Source organism: Melanerpes formicivorus, unplaced genomic scaffold, assembly GCF_026170545.1.
Source record: "Melanerpes formicivorus ecotype bairdi unplaced genomic scaffold, bMelFor1.0.p_v2 SCAF_12, whole genome shotgun sequence".
Taxonomy (NCBI): domain Eukaryota; kingdom Metazoa; phylum Chordata; class Aves; order Piciformes; family Picidae; genus Melanerpes; species Melanerpes formicivorus.
Window position 1 is genome coordinate 16,850,422 of NW_027142364.1, and position 17,146 is coordinate 16,867,567.

The 17,146-nt window shown below is 47.9% G+C and overlaps 1 protein-coding gene across 1 annotated transcript in view; it reads right to left on the reverse strand.

The window, feature by feature from the left end:
* Positions 1-13,471, reverse strand: part of WDFY1 (WD repeat and FYVE domain containing 1) — a 30,459-nt gene extending 16,988 nt beyond the window's left edge. The window contains exons 1-4 of the mRNA XM_068145497.1: positions 13,263-13,471; positions 4,195-4,262; positions 3,504-3,577; positions 560-614 (exon numbers count right to left, since the gene is read on the reverse strand). Of these exons, the coding sequence (XP_068001598.1) occupies positions 560-614; positions 3,504-3,577; positions 4,195-4,262; positions 13,263-13,399 (334 nt within the window). The 5' untranslated portion in view covers positions 13,400-13,471. The remainder of the gene's footprint in view (positions 1-559; positions 615-3,503; positions 3,578-4,194; positions 4,263-13,262) is intronic.
* Between the last annotated feature and the right edge of the window lie 3,675 nt (positions 13,472-17,146).

Below are 17,146 nucleotides of genomic sequence, written 5' to 3' on the forward strand. Positions count from 1 at the left end.
CATATTAGTGCAATCCCTATTCCCCATATCCTGCAAAAATAAGAGATTTTTTTTCCCCCATCCCTATTGCTCTCTAAGGTGACAGAAGTCAAGGACTCTCCAGGTAGAAATAATCAAGCCCAATTATTACAGAAAGTAAGGACAGAAATTGCAAATATCAAAACACACCTTTAGAAAGCTCTTATCTGACACTCATGTAGTACAACAGCTCCACTTAAGAGCAGACTCTGAACTCACTAGTTCTGGCTCATTACACTTGGAGGCCAATAATGAAAAGTTAGATAATGGTTGGACTCAATCTTAAAGGACTGTTCCAACAAAAGCAATGCTGTAATTTTATGCACTGACCTTAGTGACAAGGCCTGCAGCTCAGACTCAGGATTACTCAATAGCAGGACATTTATCTTGTGGCAGATATCCTTAACCAACAACTAGATTGTCAGCCAGACTTAAAGCAAAATTAGGTGTGATTAAGCTGTGACTATTTCTAGTTTCCCAAGCGTTTTAGAGGCCTCCCCTTCACACAGGTGTTAGTGTTAAACAGTACTTAAGAGTTTACCTGGATAGGTCTTCACAAAGTTCATCTTATTAAAGTCCTCTGATATATGAAACTCCTAAAAACAAAGAGGAATTTTTAGATAAGATAGAGCAGTGACATAAGCATTGGCCAAGAGGGCCAGTGGCATCCTGGCCTGCATCAGGAATAGTGTGGCCAGCAGGAACAGGGAGGTCATTCTGCCCCTGTACACTGCACTGGTTAGGCCACACCTCGAATCCAGTTCTGGGCCCCTCAATTTAGGAAGGAGGTTGACTTGCTGGAACGAGTCCAGAGAAGGGCAACAAAGCTGGGGAGGGGTTTGGAGCACAAGCCCTATGAGGAGAGGCTGAGGGAGCTGGGGTTACTTAGCCTGGAGAAGAGGAAGCTCAGGGGAGACCTTATTGCTGTCTACAACTACCTGAAGGGAGGTTGTAGACAGGTGGGGGCTGGTCTCTTCTCCCAGGCAACCAGCACCAGAACAAGAGGACACAGTCTCAAGCTGCACTAGGGGAGGTTTAGGCTGGATGTTAGGAAGAAATTCTTCATAGTGAGAGTGATTGCCCATTGGAATGGGCTGCCCGGGGAGGTGGTGGAGTTGCCATCATTGGAGGTGTTCAGGAGGAGACTGGATGGGTGCTTGGTGCCATGGTTCAGTTGATTAGATGCTGTTGGATGATGGGTTGGACATGATGATCTCAAAGGTCTCTTCCGGTCTGGGTCTGGTCTGGTCTGGTCTGGTCTGGTCTGGTCTATTCTATTCTATTCTATTCTATTCTATTCTATTCTATTCTATTCTATTCTATTCCTGACACCCAAAAGAGAGCAGTAGCCTCCCAGGCCAAAATGTGCACAGCAGCAATAAACCTCCCTACAATCTGGCAGTTTCTCAGACCAAAGCACAGCATCCTGAGACACCAACTGTAAATTATAGTTACTCTAAATTATAATTACACTGTCAACAGGGGGCATCTTTTGAGAACAGAGTTTGCTGAAGGGAGATTATAGGAAGAAAGAAGCTCTCACTTGTCCCCAGGCAGGAACAAATGAAACCACATCTGCTAGGATTTAGGATTTAAGTACAGGAGACTTCACAATGGAGGGATTTAAGTGACAACATTCTCTACTTGATCCACAGGGAGCATGTTTTGGACAAGAAAGGTTGGACCTGATGATCCTCAAGGTCCCTTCCAATCTGGGATCTGTGATTCTACAATTAGGCTTACTGATATTTGACAAGTCTCAATGCACAATTTCAAGTGGTGACCACTAGAATCACTGTTCTCTGTAGTTCTACTCAGTAGCTGGTTATCAGTGGCATCACTATTTATGGCAATGATGCAGTACCCTGGCTTCTTATAGGCTAGTAGTCATTTGGACCTTATTTTCATAGAGAAAGGAAACAATTACAGCATCTGAGAGTCACAAGATTCCCCTCCTTTGAGAAGAAAGAGGGAAAGAATAAAGACCTACTTTCTGTTCTGCCTCTCCAGGAGAGGGAGAGCAAATACAGGAAGACTACAGACATGGAAGACATGCCAGAAAGGAGGAAAAAAAACACAAATAAAATAAATCCACTCTGTTTCTTGTCACTTCAGAGCTAGAGTTGCAATTTCCACAACTAAAGAGTCTGCAGCTAGAAAAAGCAGAGGGATATAGGATAGAATAGACCAGACCAGGTTGGAAGAGACCTTCAAGATCATCATGTCCAACCTATCCAACACCATCTAATCAACTAAACCAGGGCACCAAGCACCCCATCCAGTCTCTTCCTAAACACCTCCAGTGATGGTGACTCCACCACCTCCCTGGGCAGCCCATTCCAATGGGCAATCACTCTCTCTATGAAGAATTTCTTCCTAACATCCAGCCTAAACATCCCCTGGTGCTGGTTGCCTGGGAGAAGAGACCAGCCCCCACCTGTCTACAACCTCCCTTCAGGTAGTTGTAGAGAGCAATGTGCATGGTGATCCATGCTTCTAGTCAGATACAAGCTAGCTGCATCTCACAACCCCTCTTGGTGCATCCCCATGGCACACTGCCCAGCCAAACATACTCCTCAAAGTAGTTCCTTGATAAAATGCAATTGCTGGGGTCCATCACTACACAAATGCCCAATGACTTCCTGAGGTTAGCTGGCTCACATCTAGACAGAATAACCCTTCTTTATCTGCAGGCCTCTCGTGCATCTCTGAGGAGAACTGCTAAGAAGTTCAGCCATTCAGTAGTAGCTGCATTCCAAAAAGAAGGGAGAACACAAATTATCAGCTGCCAGCAACAATGGTGCTCACAGCCAATCTAAGCAATTCTAATGGACCAGCAATGTGCTCTTGTGGGCAAGAAAGCCAGTGGTCTCCTGGGGTGTATTAAGAAGAGTTGAGAAAGATTCTCCTACCCCTCTACTCTGCACTAGTGAAGCCACATCTGGAGGACTGTGTCAAGTTCTGGGTTTCCCAGTTCAAGAAATACAAGGAACTACTGGAGAGACTCCAGTGGAGGCTGAAGTGATGCTGAGGGGCCTGGAGCACTTTTTATGGGGAAAGGCTGGGAGACTTGGGGCTGTTTAGCCTGGAGAAGACTGAAAGGTAATTTTCTTCTCAATGTTTTGCAATATCTAAAGGGCAGGGATCAAGAGGATTGGGCCAGATGCTTTTCAGTGATGCTCAGTGACAGGACATGGGGCAACAGGCACAAACTAGAACCCAGAAGGGTTGATCTGAACAGGAAGAAAAACTTCTTTCCTGTGAGGACAACAGAGTATTGGACCAGGGTGCCAAGAGAAGTCGTGGAGTCTCCTTCTCTGGAGACATTCCAAACCCACCTGGACCCTGGTAACTGTGGGCAACCTGCTCTGTGTGACTCTGCTTTAGAAGGGCCATTGGACTAGATGTCTCCAGAGGTCACTTCCAGCCCCTACCACTCTGTGATTCTGTAATCAACATTAGAAAGAAAAGTTAGAGCAGCTTACCATGATAGCTCCATTATCCTGGCCTACAAATATTCGTCTGCTGTCATGATGATAAGCCATGGCTGAACACGGTGCTGCCAAAAAAGAAAGCACATTGCCGTTACTGACACAGAGGTATTCGAACACACCAAGGCAGAAGCTGGTAAAGATTAAGTAGATTGATTTAAATCAGTCTGCACAGATCAATGTCCCTTGGTCAGGCAGTTACATTCCCATGTGTGCAGCTGAGGAGAGGGACACTGCTGCAGTAACTCAGGTACAGTGCCAGGAACTATGTGCAAATGTGATTGCCTGCCCCAAAGCGCAGCTCAGGGGAGTTTTGCACAAGCTAAAAGTCTAGCTAGTAGCAACAGTGCATGCAGCTGGTTTCCCTTCAGGATTTCAGCTCACCAGATTTATCTCAAAATGAACCCCAAGTTGTAGACAAGATCAGTACCTTGTTCTTTACACCTGTATCAGGTAAAGGGCTAGAGAGCAATATGCAAATTCATGGCAACTTCATATTTAATGATGTCTCAATACCTGCAATTTAAAAGACTCTTGTCTCTGAGATTACCTAAAACTTGGCTGAGCAGATAACCTCAAAAGAACTTCTTCCCTTTTGAAAGGAAGGGCTAAAAGAGAAGTGAAAAGAAATACCAACAAAATTACCCCAGTGGCCACCACTTCCCACCTCCAGCACTGCACTTACATGACATGGTGTGATAGATGCTGGGCCAGTATTGTCCACTGTCCCTCTTCAGCCATACTCGTATTGTTCTGTGTGGTGGAAAAAAATGGGGAGAAAAGAGTTTTAACTGCATTATCCTTTGCTTCTGAATCAGTTTACTACTGATATATCAGCTACAATCCTCTTAACTGTTATGCTCCTCAAGCATAACACTTAGAGGGACAATATAATAGAAATAGCAGCACTCCAACAGTGCTTGACCATAACAATAACAGAGTTAAGAACTGCCACCTTTGGCTACTCAAGAGTTTTCTTTACAACTACTTACACACTGAGTTTCAGTAGCTACTAAATGGCAATACTATCTAAGCTCACCTCACAAATTGCTACACATTACAGAATCCCAGCATGCTAAAGCTGTCACACACAGCAGGTTGCCCAGGAACACAATGTCCAGGTGTGTTTGGAATCTCTCCAGAGAGGGAGACTCTACAACTTCTTGGGGCACCCTGTTCCAGTGCTCCAGCACCTTCACAGGAAAGAAGTTTTACCTCCTGTTCAGATGAAACCTCCTGGGTTCCAGTTTGTGCCTGTTGCTCCTCATCATGTCACTAGTCACCACTGAAAAGTGTTGCCCTGTACTCTTGATCCTCACCCTTCAGATATTGATAAGCATTGAGAAGATCCCTTCTCAGTCTTTTCTTCTCCAGGCTAAACAGCCCCAGATCTCTCAGCCTTTCCTCACTGGGGAGATGCTCTTATCCCCTTACAACCTTTGTGGCCTCTGCTGGACTATGTCCAGTAGTTCCCTGTCTCTCTTGAACTGGGTACCCCAAAACTGGACACAATACTCCAGATATGGCCTCACTAGGGTGGAGCAGAGAGGGAGAAGAATCTCCCTTGACTTTCTGGCTACACTCTTAATGCACCCCAAGAGACCACTGGCTGCCTTGACCATGAGGGCACACTGCTGACTCCTATTCAGCCAGCTGTTGATCAAGACCCATCCCCAAACACTTATGTCTGGATCCACAGAAGACATCACATCTAGTTCAGTAGTATTTGTTCTAAGCTATGCCTCTGCTCTCTTGTGTAGGAAGGCAAAGGGCAACCCATGTCAGCAGCACTTGTACTTAGCACTGCTCTTCTGATTCAAATCTGAGCAGGATTGATTAGCCAGCCAATGGGAACCAAAATAAGTTGAGAAGACAACTGAGACAGTAAGCTAAAGCACTTCATAAAACTGGTTCTAGTCTGTAACCTTCCAGAAGCAGGCCTTGGAAGGAAAGCAAAAGCAGTCTTGAGAATGTTTCAAGGTATTCCACTCTCCTGACGGTCAAATTCTGGGGGGAGGGATAGCAAAGAATCAGCAAGGAAGTAGAAAGTTCTTGTCAGATGAAAACATTCCAACAGTAGGCACAAGTGAAGGGAAATCTACAGCCCAAAGTGCACACATGTAGCCAGTGCTAAGGTTATTTTAAGTCCACTTGAAATTTCCTCTCCAAACCATTGTTTGCCTTCTTGCTACTGTTTAAATCCAACTTCCTCATTCCTGAATGGAAACCTAAAAGTAAATATGTCTGCCTGGAAATGTTGTCAAGAAACTTCATTGAGATGAGTGGTTCTATTTACTTCTAGCCAAAATAGGCCTGGTATTTAGATTGTGTAAGGAAAAAAACCTAGAGGATGGATTTGGTAACCACCACATAGGATTGGTGGTAAGGACTGCAAAAAAGAACACAGGAGGGGACTGGTACCTCCTCTCCTATCAGCATGAGAACTCTTCAGGTTGAAGTTATAAAGGCAGTGTTGTAGTTTTTTATTCCATTTATGGGCTTTTCTTTAGAGGACCACTCAGAAACAGAGCAACCACCACCCAGGTCCTCCACTTGGGCCACCACAACCCCCTGGAACGATACAGACTTGAAGAAGAGTGGCTGGAAACTGCCAGCTGGAAAAGGACCTGGGGGTGTTGGTCAATAGCTGGCTAGAGATAAGCCAGTGTGTGCCCAGGTAGCCCAGAAGGCCAAGAGCAGCCTGGCCTGTATCAGGGATAGTGTGGCCAGCAGGGTTAGAGACGAGATCACTTCCATTTATTCAGCACTGGTGAGGTCACACCTTGAGTACTGTGCTCAGTTTTGAGCCCCTCACTACACTGAGGTCCAAAGGAGGGCAACAAAGATGGTGAAGGGCTTCCTGGACAAGTCTTGTGAGGAGTGGCTGAGATAACTGGAGAAAAGGAGCCTGAGGGGGGACCACCTCACTGTACAACTCCCTGAAAGGCTGTTGTAGTGAGGTGGGGGTTGACAGGATGAGAGGAAATGGCCTCAAGCTGTGCCAGGGGAAATTTGGATTGCATATTAAGAACAATTTCTTCTCTGAAAGGGTTCTCAAGGCCAGGCACAGGCTGCCCAGGGAAGTGGTTGAATCATCATCCCTGGAGGGATTTAGAAGGTGTGGAGATGTTGTGCTGAGGGACATGGGTTTAGCAGCAGACTTGGTAGTGCTAGGTTAATGGTCAGACTTGATCTGAAAGGTCTTTCCCAATCTAGATGATTTTATGATTCTGTTTTCCTTTTTTAAACCTTGAAATCAATACAGCTGAGGACACACAGCCTCAGAACACCTATTATGAGCCATCACTGTTCCACCAGTTCAGTGGCAAATGTGCATTACTCCAATCTATTAAATATTTGGCACTGAAAGTCTTGTAAAAGCTTTCACTTTCTCTTTACACAAATCGAGGCCTGGTCTCATGGTCAGAAAGCTAACACCTCAGAAGAACACTTGGCTATGTCTTGGTAGCATGAGAAAGCAATAAGAACAAGTCCCCTGTACACTGCACTGGTTAGGCCACACCTTGAGTCCTGTGTCCAGTTCTGGGCCACTCAGCTTAGGAAGGAGGTTGACTTGCTGGAGCGTGTCCAGAGAACAGCAACAAAGTTGGTGAGGGGTTTGGACCACAAGCCCTATGAGGAAAGACTGAGGGAGCTGGGATTGCTCAGCCTGGAGAAGAGGAGACTCAGGGGTGACCTTATTGCTCTCTACAACTACCTGAAGGGAGGTTGTAGACAGGCTGATGTTGGTCTCTTCTCCCAGGCAGCCAGCACCAGAACAAGAGGACACAGTCTCAAGGTGCACCAGGGGAGGTTTGGGCTGGATGTTAGGGAGAAGTTCTACACAGAGAGAGTGATTGCCCATTGGAATGGGCTGCCCAGGGAGGTGGTGGAGTCACCATCACTGGAGGTGTTCAGGAGGAGACTTGATGGGGTGCTTGGTGCCATGGGTTAGTTGTTTAGGTGGTGTTGGATGATAAGTTGGACGCGATGATCTTGAAGGTCTCTTCCAACCTGGTCTATTCTATTCTATTCTTCTATTCTGGTCTTATGCAGATGCCAGTGGTAGTCTGGGTGAACACCTCAGAGTTTTTAAGGGATTTTTAAACTGCATTTTAATGCAGCTCCCTCACACTCAAACCATTCTGAACACCTGGGAAGGTAGCTTGCCACCCTTCCTTAATTCTTTCACTCCTAGCCAAAATTATATTCATTTTAGATCACAAATAATTAAATTGAGTTATCAGAGTGACTGAGATCATGCACTGCTGATTTTCCCATGCTTCCTCCCTGTGTTCTGGTCAACTAAACTAGAAATTAATGTAAAAGAAGCAATGATTTACCCTCTCTGAGCAAATTATTTTCTGGAAGTATAACTTGGGCGCTGATCATCAACACTAAAGTTGAGAGCCTAAGCAAACAGCTGCCAGAGCTAGCAAATTTAACTTCTGAAAGCTTATTTCACTTTAAGTGAGATCTAGACTTCACCAGCTTCATGCTTGCAAAGATAAGCTGTCCAAAAGCTTTATATCTAATTACACAAAGCCCTGAGCCAGCAAAATTTGAAGAGATTGTTTCACAGTGGTCAGCAAAAAGCCTGTGCCAAAATCCCATCCCACTTCTTCTGGATTCTCTCTTCTACTAACCTCCTGTGGTGCTACTGCCTTTTGTTAGGCCAAACTAACTTGTGAAATACTGGTTCGAGCTTAAAGGACTAGCTAGCAGGAGCAGGGAAGTCATTGTGCCCCTGTACTCTGCTTTGGTTAGGCCACACCTTGAGTACTGTGTCCAGTTCTGGGCCCCTCAGTTTAAGAAGGACATCAAAACACTTGAGCGTGTCCAGAGAAGGGCAACAAGGCTGGGGAGAGGCCTTGAACACAAGCCCTATGAGGAGAGGCTGAGGGAGCTGGGATTGTTTAGCCTGGAGAAGAGGAGGCTCAGGGGTGACCTCATTGCCCTCTATCACTACCTGAAAGGTGGCTGTAGCCAGGAAGGGGTTGGTCTCTTCTCCCAGGCAGCCAGCACCAGAACAAGGGGACACAGTCTCAAGCTGTGCCAGGGGAGGTTTAGACTCGAGGTGAGGAGAAAGTTCTTCACCAAGCAAGTTGTTCATCATTGGAATGTGCTGCCCAGGGAGGTGGTGGAGTCACCGTCCCTGGAGGCGTTCAAGAGGGGATTGGATGTGGCACTTGGTGCCATGGTCTAGTCATGGGGTCTGTGTTGACAGGTGGGACTCGATGATCCTCAAGGTCTCTTCCAACCTTAGTTAGACTGTGATACTGTGATATAAGTCCTCCTGCTGCTTCAGTTGCAGAGCATCCAACCCTGGACACGCTCAAAGCCAGATCTAGTAAGAGATGTCCCTGCCCATGGCATGGGCATTGGAACTAAATATCTTTAAGCTCCCTTCCAACCCAAACCATTCCATGATTCTGTGATTCCATCAGTGTTTGTGCTGATGCCATGTCAGCTGCTCTCTAAAAGCCAGATGCAAATATGTCATGGAGAAAGAAGTGGTAAAAGATTAGCATGCAAACCCACACTTGCCGTGACACAAGTGCTGCTTCAAGAACCACACAGCCACCTCAGCTCTGATCCAACTGTATCTCCCCAACACTTTCAGACCACCAACAACTGCTTTCCCATTTGCAATCAAGCTCTAAGAACTGCTTTCCTATCAAAAACAGAAGGTTACATTCTTCTGATAGTCAAAATAAAGCAGATGTATTTAGACTGCTATTGTCTATGTTCCCAAAGCTGCATCAGAAATGTAGTTGAATCAGTGCAGCAGGAGCTCAAGGACACAGCCTGTAGTTGATGCATTTGAAATTGAATTGAAATTGAATTTCTGCTCACAAAAACACTTCTTTTGACCAATATAGAAGTTCCATAACCTCCCAAAACCCTAATACCAGAACTGAAACAGCAATGGCAGCTGCTGCTGGCCACAGAACACCAGCATTCAGAAGTGCTAGTGACTCCAGAGATAAGCCTGTGGTAAATATAATACCTTCATCTTGCATTTAGGGTTTTGCACAATGGCTTATCATCCCATAGCACCTCCAGCTCCTGCTGGGAAACACTCATCTTGCCTTAAACTAAGACTAAGTTCAAGGATTTGTCCCTGTCACATATCTCTGCAGCCCACACCACCCTATCTCAGATGGGAGAAAACAGAAGCCAGCCTGGAGCAGATAGATCTAACCCACAGCTGGCATCTGCACTGCCTGCAGAGGCTGAGGGATGTGCTATAGCCATTCCAAACACTGTCCAGCAGCCAAGGTCAGGAAAATGCCTGCAGGGACACAGAGTTAATCATCCTTTCTAGGTAAGTTCTGAGAAAGCTTCACAGCTGGCATGTATCCCACTGAAAAATTACTTTACTATTTAATTCTGCAAGTATTCATGCTTCCTCTTTTGGGCTTCAAAACTTGAAAGAGCAGCTGGAGCTAGATTTTAGTTAGTGTTCACAGGCCTATTGTAGAATCTTTTGTACCCTCATAAAAAACCAGAACCATTACTTCCCATACTAGCATTCAAAACAGAACTACAACTCCTCCTCTAACAAGAGGCTAATCCACAGCTTTCCCAGCGAATGTTTGTGCACCAAACTTTACATCACTCCTACCTGGTAAACACACTCCCCAGGCTGGTTGTTATGAAATACCTGACAGCCTTAGCTGCATTAAGATGCAATAAAGAAATACTTTGGCCCTACTCTTTCGGTGCTCACAGCAGCTCTTTCACTTCTGAACTCTGCTTGCTGTTAGCAGCAGAACCAGGTGTGAGGTATTAACATCCTACACCCCATTTCTAGTGAGCCAACAGCAGAGCAGCAAGTTTGATAACATTAAACTGTAGGTGAAGGATACATGAGTGAGTAGGCCCAGATGTGCTGTGGGAGGTATCCCAGATTAGAGGCAGTACAGGGCATGAATTAATCCTTCAGTCTAGACCATCTCTTAGAGGTTTACACACCCCAAAAACGGATAACAGCCTTCGGTCTCCTTGCGTGGGTCTCTTCACAGTATCAAAACCAGACCAGATAAAGATGCAGCTGGGTCCTTGGCTCTTATCAACACAGCCCAAACATGCAGACTGCTAACCTTCACACAATCAAAGAATGGCTTGGGTTGGAAGGGACCTCAGAGATTATCTAGTTCCAACCCTTCTGCCATGGGTAGGGACACCTCCTACTAGGCCAAGTTGCTCAAGGCCCCATCCAATCTGGCTTTGAATACTTCCAGGGTTGGAGCCTTCAGGAGTTTTTGGAACAGGTTACCCAGAGAAGTTGTGGAGGCTCATACCCTTCAGACCTTTCAGTTTACAGGCTGGCACTGTCTGCTCTGCAAACCTGCACCATCAAATCCTTCTCTAGCTTAATTCAGGCATGAACTCCTAAAAGCTGCTATTTCCTGTTCTCCCCTTCAGGAAGTGCATCAAACAAGCTGAAAGCAGACATGCTGAGATTCAGCCCGCTCTGACACCCAAAAAGCCAACGTTGTCCTGCTTCATCTGCTATCCTGAGATACCAGAACATCTACCCCAAACACAGCATTTGTTCTTCAGGTTTGTAGAATTCAGTGACCAGTTTTCACTCCTGTCTTCATAACTGATAACTCACCTAAGAATTAAATCTGTTTATCTTCAGAGGGGAGAAAAAAAAACCCACACAAAACAAACCTCCAAACCAACACCCAAAAACAGGGGCATGGGGAGGTGGAAGCCAGTTTAAAGAACTGCTTCTGAAGTCTTCCTCTTCCAAATTCAACAACTTCTGCTGCTTGTTTTCTAAAGTTCCCCATGTGCTTGAAAACAATCCTTAGCATACCAATGAAAAATACATTCTCACCACCTCTCCACACAAAGCAAGGATAGAGCAGCACTATGACAGGTCCTGGACTAATTCAGTTGCTTTACTGCAAGCAGATGAGAAACTGAATGTCTAGTAAACTGTACTTAAACCAGGACAAGGTTAACATCTTTTGCACTTTATCTGTTCTGTTCCCTGTCAAATCCTGAATGCCTTGGCTCACAGGAAGTATATAAAGGTAGCAAATGCTGTTGGTAGGTGGTTTATTATTTAGGAAGAAGTTCTATACAGAAAGAGTGACTGCGCTATGGAATGGGTTGCCCGGGGAGGTGGTGGAGTCACCGTCATTGAAGGTGTTCAGGAGGAGACTTGATGGGGTGCTTGGTGCCATGGGTTAGCTGTTTGGGTGGGTTGGATTGGTTGATGGGTTGGACACGATGATCTTGAAGGTCTCTTCCAACCTGGTTTGGTTTATTCTAGTATTCTAGTTTCCAGTTTATTTGCTCTTTTTAACCCAAATGCCAGGACAAAAAAAACCCCAACAGCTTAGCAGTTCAGGTAACATCATAGCTCTGCTGATTTTCAGCACTTGTACCCTCACAGTCTTTTAAAAAGAGAATTCAGACAAAAGTTAAATTCAGGTTTAAAAGTTTCATATACCTGCAGTGATATTATCTCTCCACCCAGCCACATCCCAAAGATAGCACCTTCCAGCACGGTCCATTCGACCACTGCTGCCGTTTCTAGACAGGAGCTCTTCCGAAGCATCTCCTACACCTCTGCACATTTACAAGTCACTTTACACACATCAGGGAAGAAATTCCAGCTCTCATCACGCTGCAGAACCCTCACCTCTCTCCTAGCCAACAACCCTCTTGCTACTTGATTCCTCATTTTCACTTTTGTTTCTTCTCAATAACTGCTTGATGACATTACCAACTTCTGTGGCAGATGTTTCCCACGCTGTGTGGTTCGAGGGTGAGGAGTAGACTCAGAAAATGTTTGCCCTTCCAAACAGAAACCATTGTCCTCGGCAGCTCATCGCCACCTCTCCCCTCAGATCTGCCAACTCACTCCCTGAACTGTTTCGCCCAGAAGGAAGCAGGTTTGAGACCTTCAGACCGAGACATCAGACCGGGCTTGCTGTCACTGAAGCAGCTCAGGGAGCTGCAACTCTCCCGACAGACAGGAGCAGCAATAATGTACCGACAAGCGAATCAGCCAGCACAGCTAAAGGCAGAGAAAAATATATTCCCGCATTTTTTGGTTCTGCTCATAATCACTGCAGAGCCCTTTGACACACAAACGAGCTTCATTTTTCCATCTGCCCCGCGGGGTTGGGAAAGCATGAAGTGCATGAGTTTTTTCCTACGAGGAGGGGAACGCAACTGGTTAATGTTATTTTCCTCCTTCGAACTGTAACTTCGGTTATTTCCTTATGGCTCCAGGCAGAGTCATGGCTGCGAGCCTCCTGGCAAAGTTAGAGCCTGAAAACTGATTTTCCCCCTCGCCCCAGCGCTACTCTTCCCCGGCTCTGCCCCCGCGTTTCAGGGGCTCCAGGATCGAGGGGCTCAGCCCTAGCCCCATAAGGAGCTGCTAATGCCGAGGGAGGGGAGCGGATCCGGGGGCTCAGCCCCACACGGAGCAGAAATCACCGAGAGAGAGGAGCTGACCCGGAGCCGCGGGGAGTGGGAGGGCTCTGGCACGGGACGGGTAACGCCGAGCGAAGGGAGCGGAAACTTGGGCTCCGGGACTGGGAGCAAGGACCCAGCTCCGCACGGGGCAGAGACTGCCGACGAGGGAGCGCGGCCCGGATCCGACCCTCCGCCGAGGGGCTGCCCGGGCAAGGTGCGCCCTGCCCAGCCCCTCCCCGAGCAGGCCCTAATGGGCCTCACCGGTCTGCGAGGGGCCTGACCGGGCCTGACCACGGCCCCGCTTACCTGTCCTCGCTGGCCGTGATGACTCCGTCCTCCTTGGGGATGAGGAGCGCGGCGCTGACCACATCCTGGTGCCCCTCGACCTTGCTGAGGAGGATGGGCCGGCTGCTCTGCGGCCGCGAGTGGATCTCGGCTGCCATGTTGCCGCGGCACCGGCCCGGCGCCCATCAGCTGACGGTGCGGGGGAAGCCCGAGAGCCGCCGCCGTAAGGCTGCGTGTAGCGGCGCCGCCCCGCCGGGCCGAGGTGCCCTGTGTAGCGCCGCAGCCGCCGCGCTGGCGTCACCTCCGGCGCCGGGCGGAGCTGGCCGCGGGGCTGTGCTCCGCGGAGGAGCCCGACAGTGTAGTGGTCGTGGCTGCTGCTGGGAGCTCCGGAGTGACGCCCCCAGAAGGGCTGTGGCTTCCCGGGGTGCAGAATCAAGGAGTCAGAGTATTGTTTGGGCTGGCAGGGAGCTTTAAAGACCATCTACACCGCTTCCCCTGCAGGCAGCAGGGACATCGTCAACTGGAGCAGGTTGCTCAGACCTCCGATCAACCTGACCTGGAATGCCTCCCGCCATGAGGCATCTACCACCTCTTTGGGCAACCCGGGACAGTATCAGGCCACCCTCAGTGTGAACATACTTTTTCCTGGTATTTAATGTAAATCGCCCCTTTTTTGGTTTAAAGGCGCTGCCTTTCGTTGTACCTTTAAATACTGAAAAGCCACAGTAAGGTGGTCTTGGAGTTTTCTCCAGGCTGAAAACCCACAACACTCCCAGCCTGTCCTCACGGCAGAGGTGTTTCAGCCTTTAATCACTTTTGTCGCCTCCTGTGGACCTACTCCCACATAGCCATGTCTCTCCCGTGCTGACACAGCACTGCAGGTAGAGTCTCACCAGAGCAGAGGAGCAGAATCCCTTCCCCCCAGCCTGCTGCCCATACCCCTTTTGATGCAACCCAGGGTATGGTTGGATTCTAGGCTGTGGGTGCACATTGATGGACCACACGTAGCTTTTCACCCAACAGTAGCCCCAAGTCCTCTGCAGGACTTCTCAATCCTTTCATCCCCCAGCTTGGACTGATACTGGGGATTGCCCTTACACAGGTATAGCATGGCCCTGTTCTACCTGTTTTACCCCCTCAGGTGGCTCAGTTGGTAGCACATCAGACCCTTAATGGGAAGGTCGTGAGTTCAAGCCTGCAGCGGACAGTAGTGTCCTCTCTACTCTAGTCATGAGGTCTGTGGTGACAGGTTGGACTCGATGATCTTTGAGGTCTCTTCCAACCTTAAGAATACTGAATACTGAGTACCTCATGAGCTTCACACAGGCCCACCTCTGAAACCAGTCCAGATCCCTCTGGATGAATTCTGTCACTCAGGCACACTGACAACACATCACTCAGCCTGGCATCATATGGAAACTTGCTGGGGGATGCCTCAATTCCACTGTCCATGTTGGCAGCAAAGATGTTAAAACAGCACTGGTCCCAGTACTGACCCCTAAGGAACACCACTTGTCAGCAGTCTCCACTCAGCCATTGAGCCACTAACCACAGATTTTTGTGACCAGTCAGCCAATTCCTTATCCACTGAGTGGATAAGCTCACCGCCCATGCATAACTGGCCTGGGGCCACCATAAGGGAGCAAAGAAAAGGATATTCCCCCTGGAGTCATTAGTGGGGGGAATATGGGCTGAGGAAGGATGTGTAGTCACAGGAAATATATTAGCTGGTTTCTTTATGGATTTTAAACTAGAAGCAGCTGTAAGCCTTCATCCTTTAAGTCCTTAAGCAGCTGGATTGTGTTGGTTATTGTGTCTGTGTCCAGTGCACGTGAATATTGTCCATGTAGCTGGTTAATCAACAGCAGAATTCCTCCCCTTCCTGTGGTGCTAGTTTTTTGGCAGTCGCTGTGACCATGGCACTGGTGGTGCTCACACTTTTGAGTTCAATCTTGAACCAGAGTTCCTTTCTGTCAGGATGAGCCAGGAAATTGGGGAGAGCTTACAAGAACTGGTCAGGATTCTTCTCAGTGAGCAGACATGTAGATTTTAATGCCAGGTCTAGCAAATATGTCAATATTTGAACAACAACATAGCTGGAGACACACTGATCTTACATGAACATCCTAACTGGGAGCTGGGTGAAGTTCTTTCTGCTCTCACTATCTGGAGATGACCCAGATAAAGCTGTGCCCAAGCTGAGGTAAGGACAAACTGCCTGGAGCACAGTGATGGGAACTGATAAAGCAGCACAGCCCAGGTCACACACTTGCAGCCGGGGAGGTTGAATGGGGCTTCCTCAAGCTCCTGGAGCAGGGCAACAGACAGGGATTGTCTGTCCTCTGAGCTGTCCCAAGAGAGGACTTTTATCTGCCTTACTGTGTTTCCCAGCCATTTGCCAGACAAGAAAGGAAACAGACACAGGAAGAACGGGCCCAGCTTGACGTTTATAAAATACTTGTGGTTAAATATAGTCTGCTTTGCCTTCAGCTTTCCCCTGTTTCCTAATATTTCCTCTGTATTTCCAGAATCCTCTTTTCCTTCCCCCTTCCTACTTCCTGAACCCTGCCCAGTCCCCACTCATTCAGCTCATCCCTGTGTCATGGTGCTTTTCTTTCTCTGGTCTTCCTCCTTTGATCCAGTTCCAAACTTAGAACCTGCTTTTTCTCTACATTTCTTATCCTTCCTCAAGCTATTTTTTCCATCACCCTGTTTGTGTCACCACCACAATCAAACAAAGCTGTAAGATGAAGTGTGCAGGATAACAGTCCCTCTAACAAGGGACTGATTACCTTCGCTTCTTCCAAGGTTGTGCAAGCCTTCATCCAGGTTTCACAAGGAGAGGTTGTGGTAAGACCTGGGATTGTTTAGTCAGGAAAAAAGCAGGGTCAGGGGTGACCTTCTTGCTCTCCAAAACTCTCTGGAAGGAGGTTGGAGAGAGGTGGGGTTGGTCTTTTCTCCCAAGTAACAAGCAATAGGATAAGAGGAAATGGCCTCAGGTTGTGCCAGGGAAGGTTTAAGTTGGACATTAGGAAAAAAATCTTCCTTAAAAGGCTTGTCAGGGCCTGGAACAGGCTGCCCAGGGAAGTGGTGAAGTCCCCATCCCCGGAGGTATTTAGAAGCTGTGTAGATGTGGTGCAGAGGGGCACAGTGTAGTGGTGTCCTGGAGTGCTGGGTCAACAGTTGGACTCCATGATCTTAAATGTGTCTTCCAACCAAAGCGATTCTATGAATAGCGTGGTAGGAGAGCCAGGAAGGTGCGGCTCAGCTCAGGAAACCCGGTTTCAGGAGAGCTGGCTTTGTGACCGAGGTGAGCTGGGAGTGTCTGTTCGAGTCGTGGCCACCAGAGGGCACTGCGGGCTTGCTGTGCTCGCCCCGGGCAACCAACCGCACGGCTGCGGGGACTGCGCTCGCCTCACCCGCGCGAGGTCCTGCTGGGACAGGGTACACGAAACGTGGAACCTCCCGCTGAAATACCACCGCGTGGAGATGCCCACAGTGCAGGAAAATCACCTTTTCAGTCCTTCTACCTGAGCCTGGTTCTTAGAGGACATCCTAAAGAGCTCCCAGGAAAAGAAACAGTCAAAGTCCATCATTTACCCTTAGAATCTTTTTTTGGGTATTTAAAATGGTATAAAGAGCAGCACTGAGGGTGGCACCACTTCTCAAAGGGACACATGCTGCCCCAGGTTCACCAGAAACCCCATGATACCCACTGACCCACTGAAGACAATATCCTGCCCACACCAGGGTGAGAAGGGCCAGCGGTGACATGGGTCTGTCCTTCTCATAGGCACACACCTACCAATGAAGCTTTGAAGAGGTCCATAGCAGCAGAATCCTCACCTCAACCTCTGGGGACAGTGGAGGAGCCCAGACTGGTCAGGCAGAGCAAAAGATAAAGA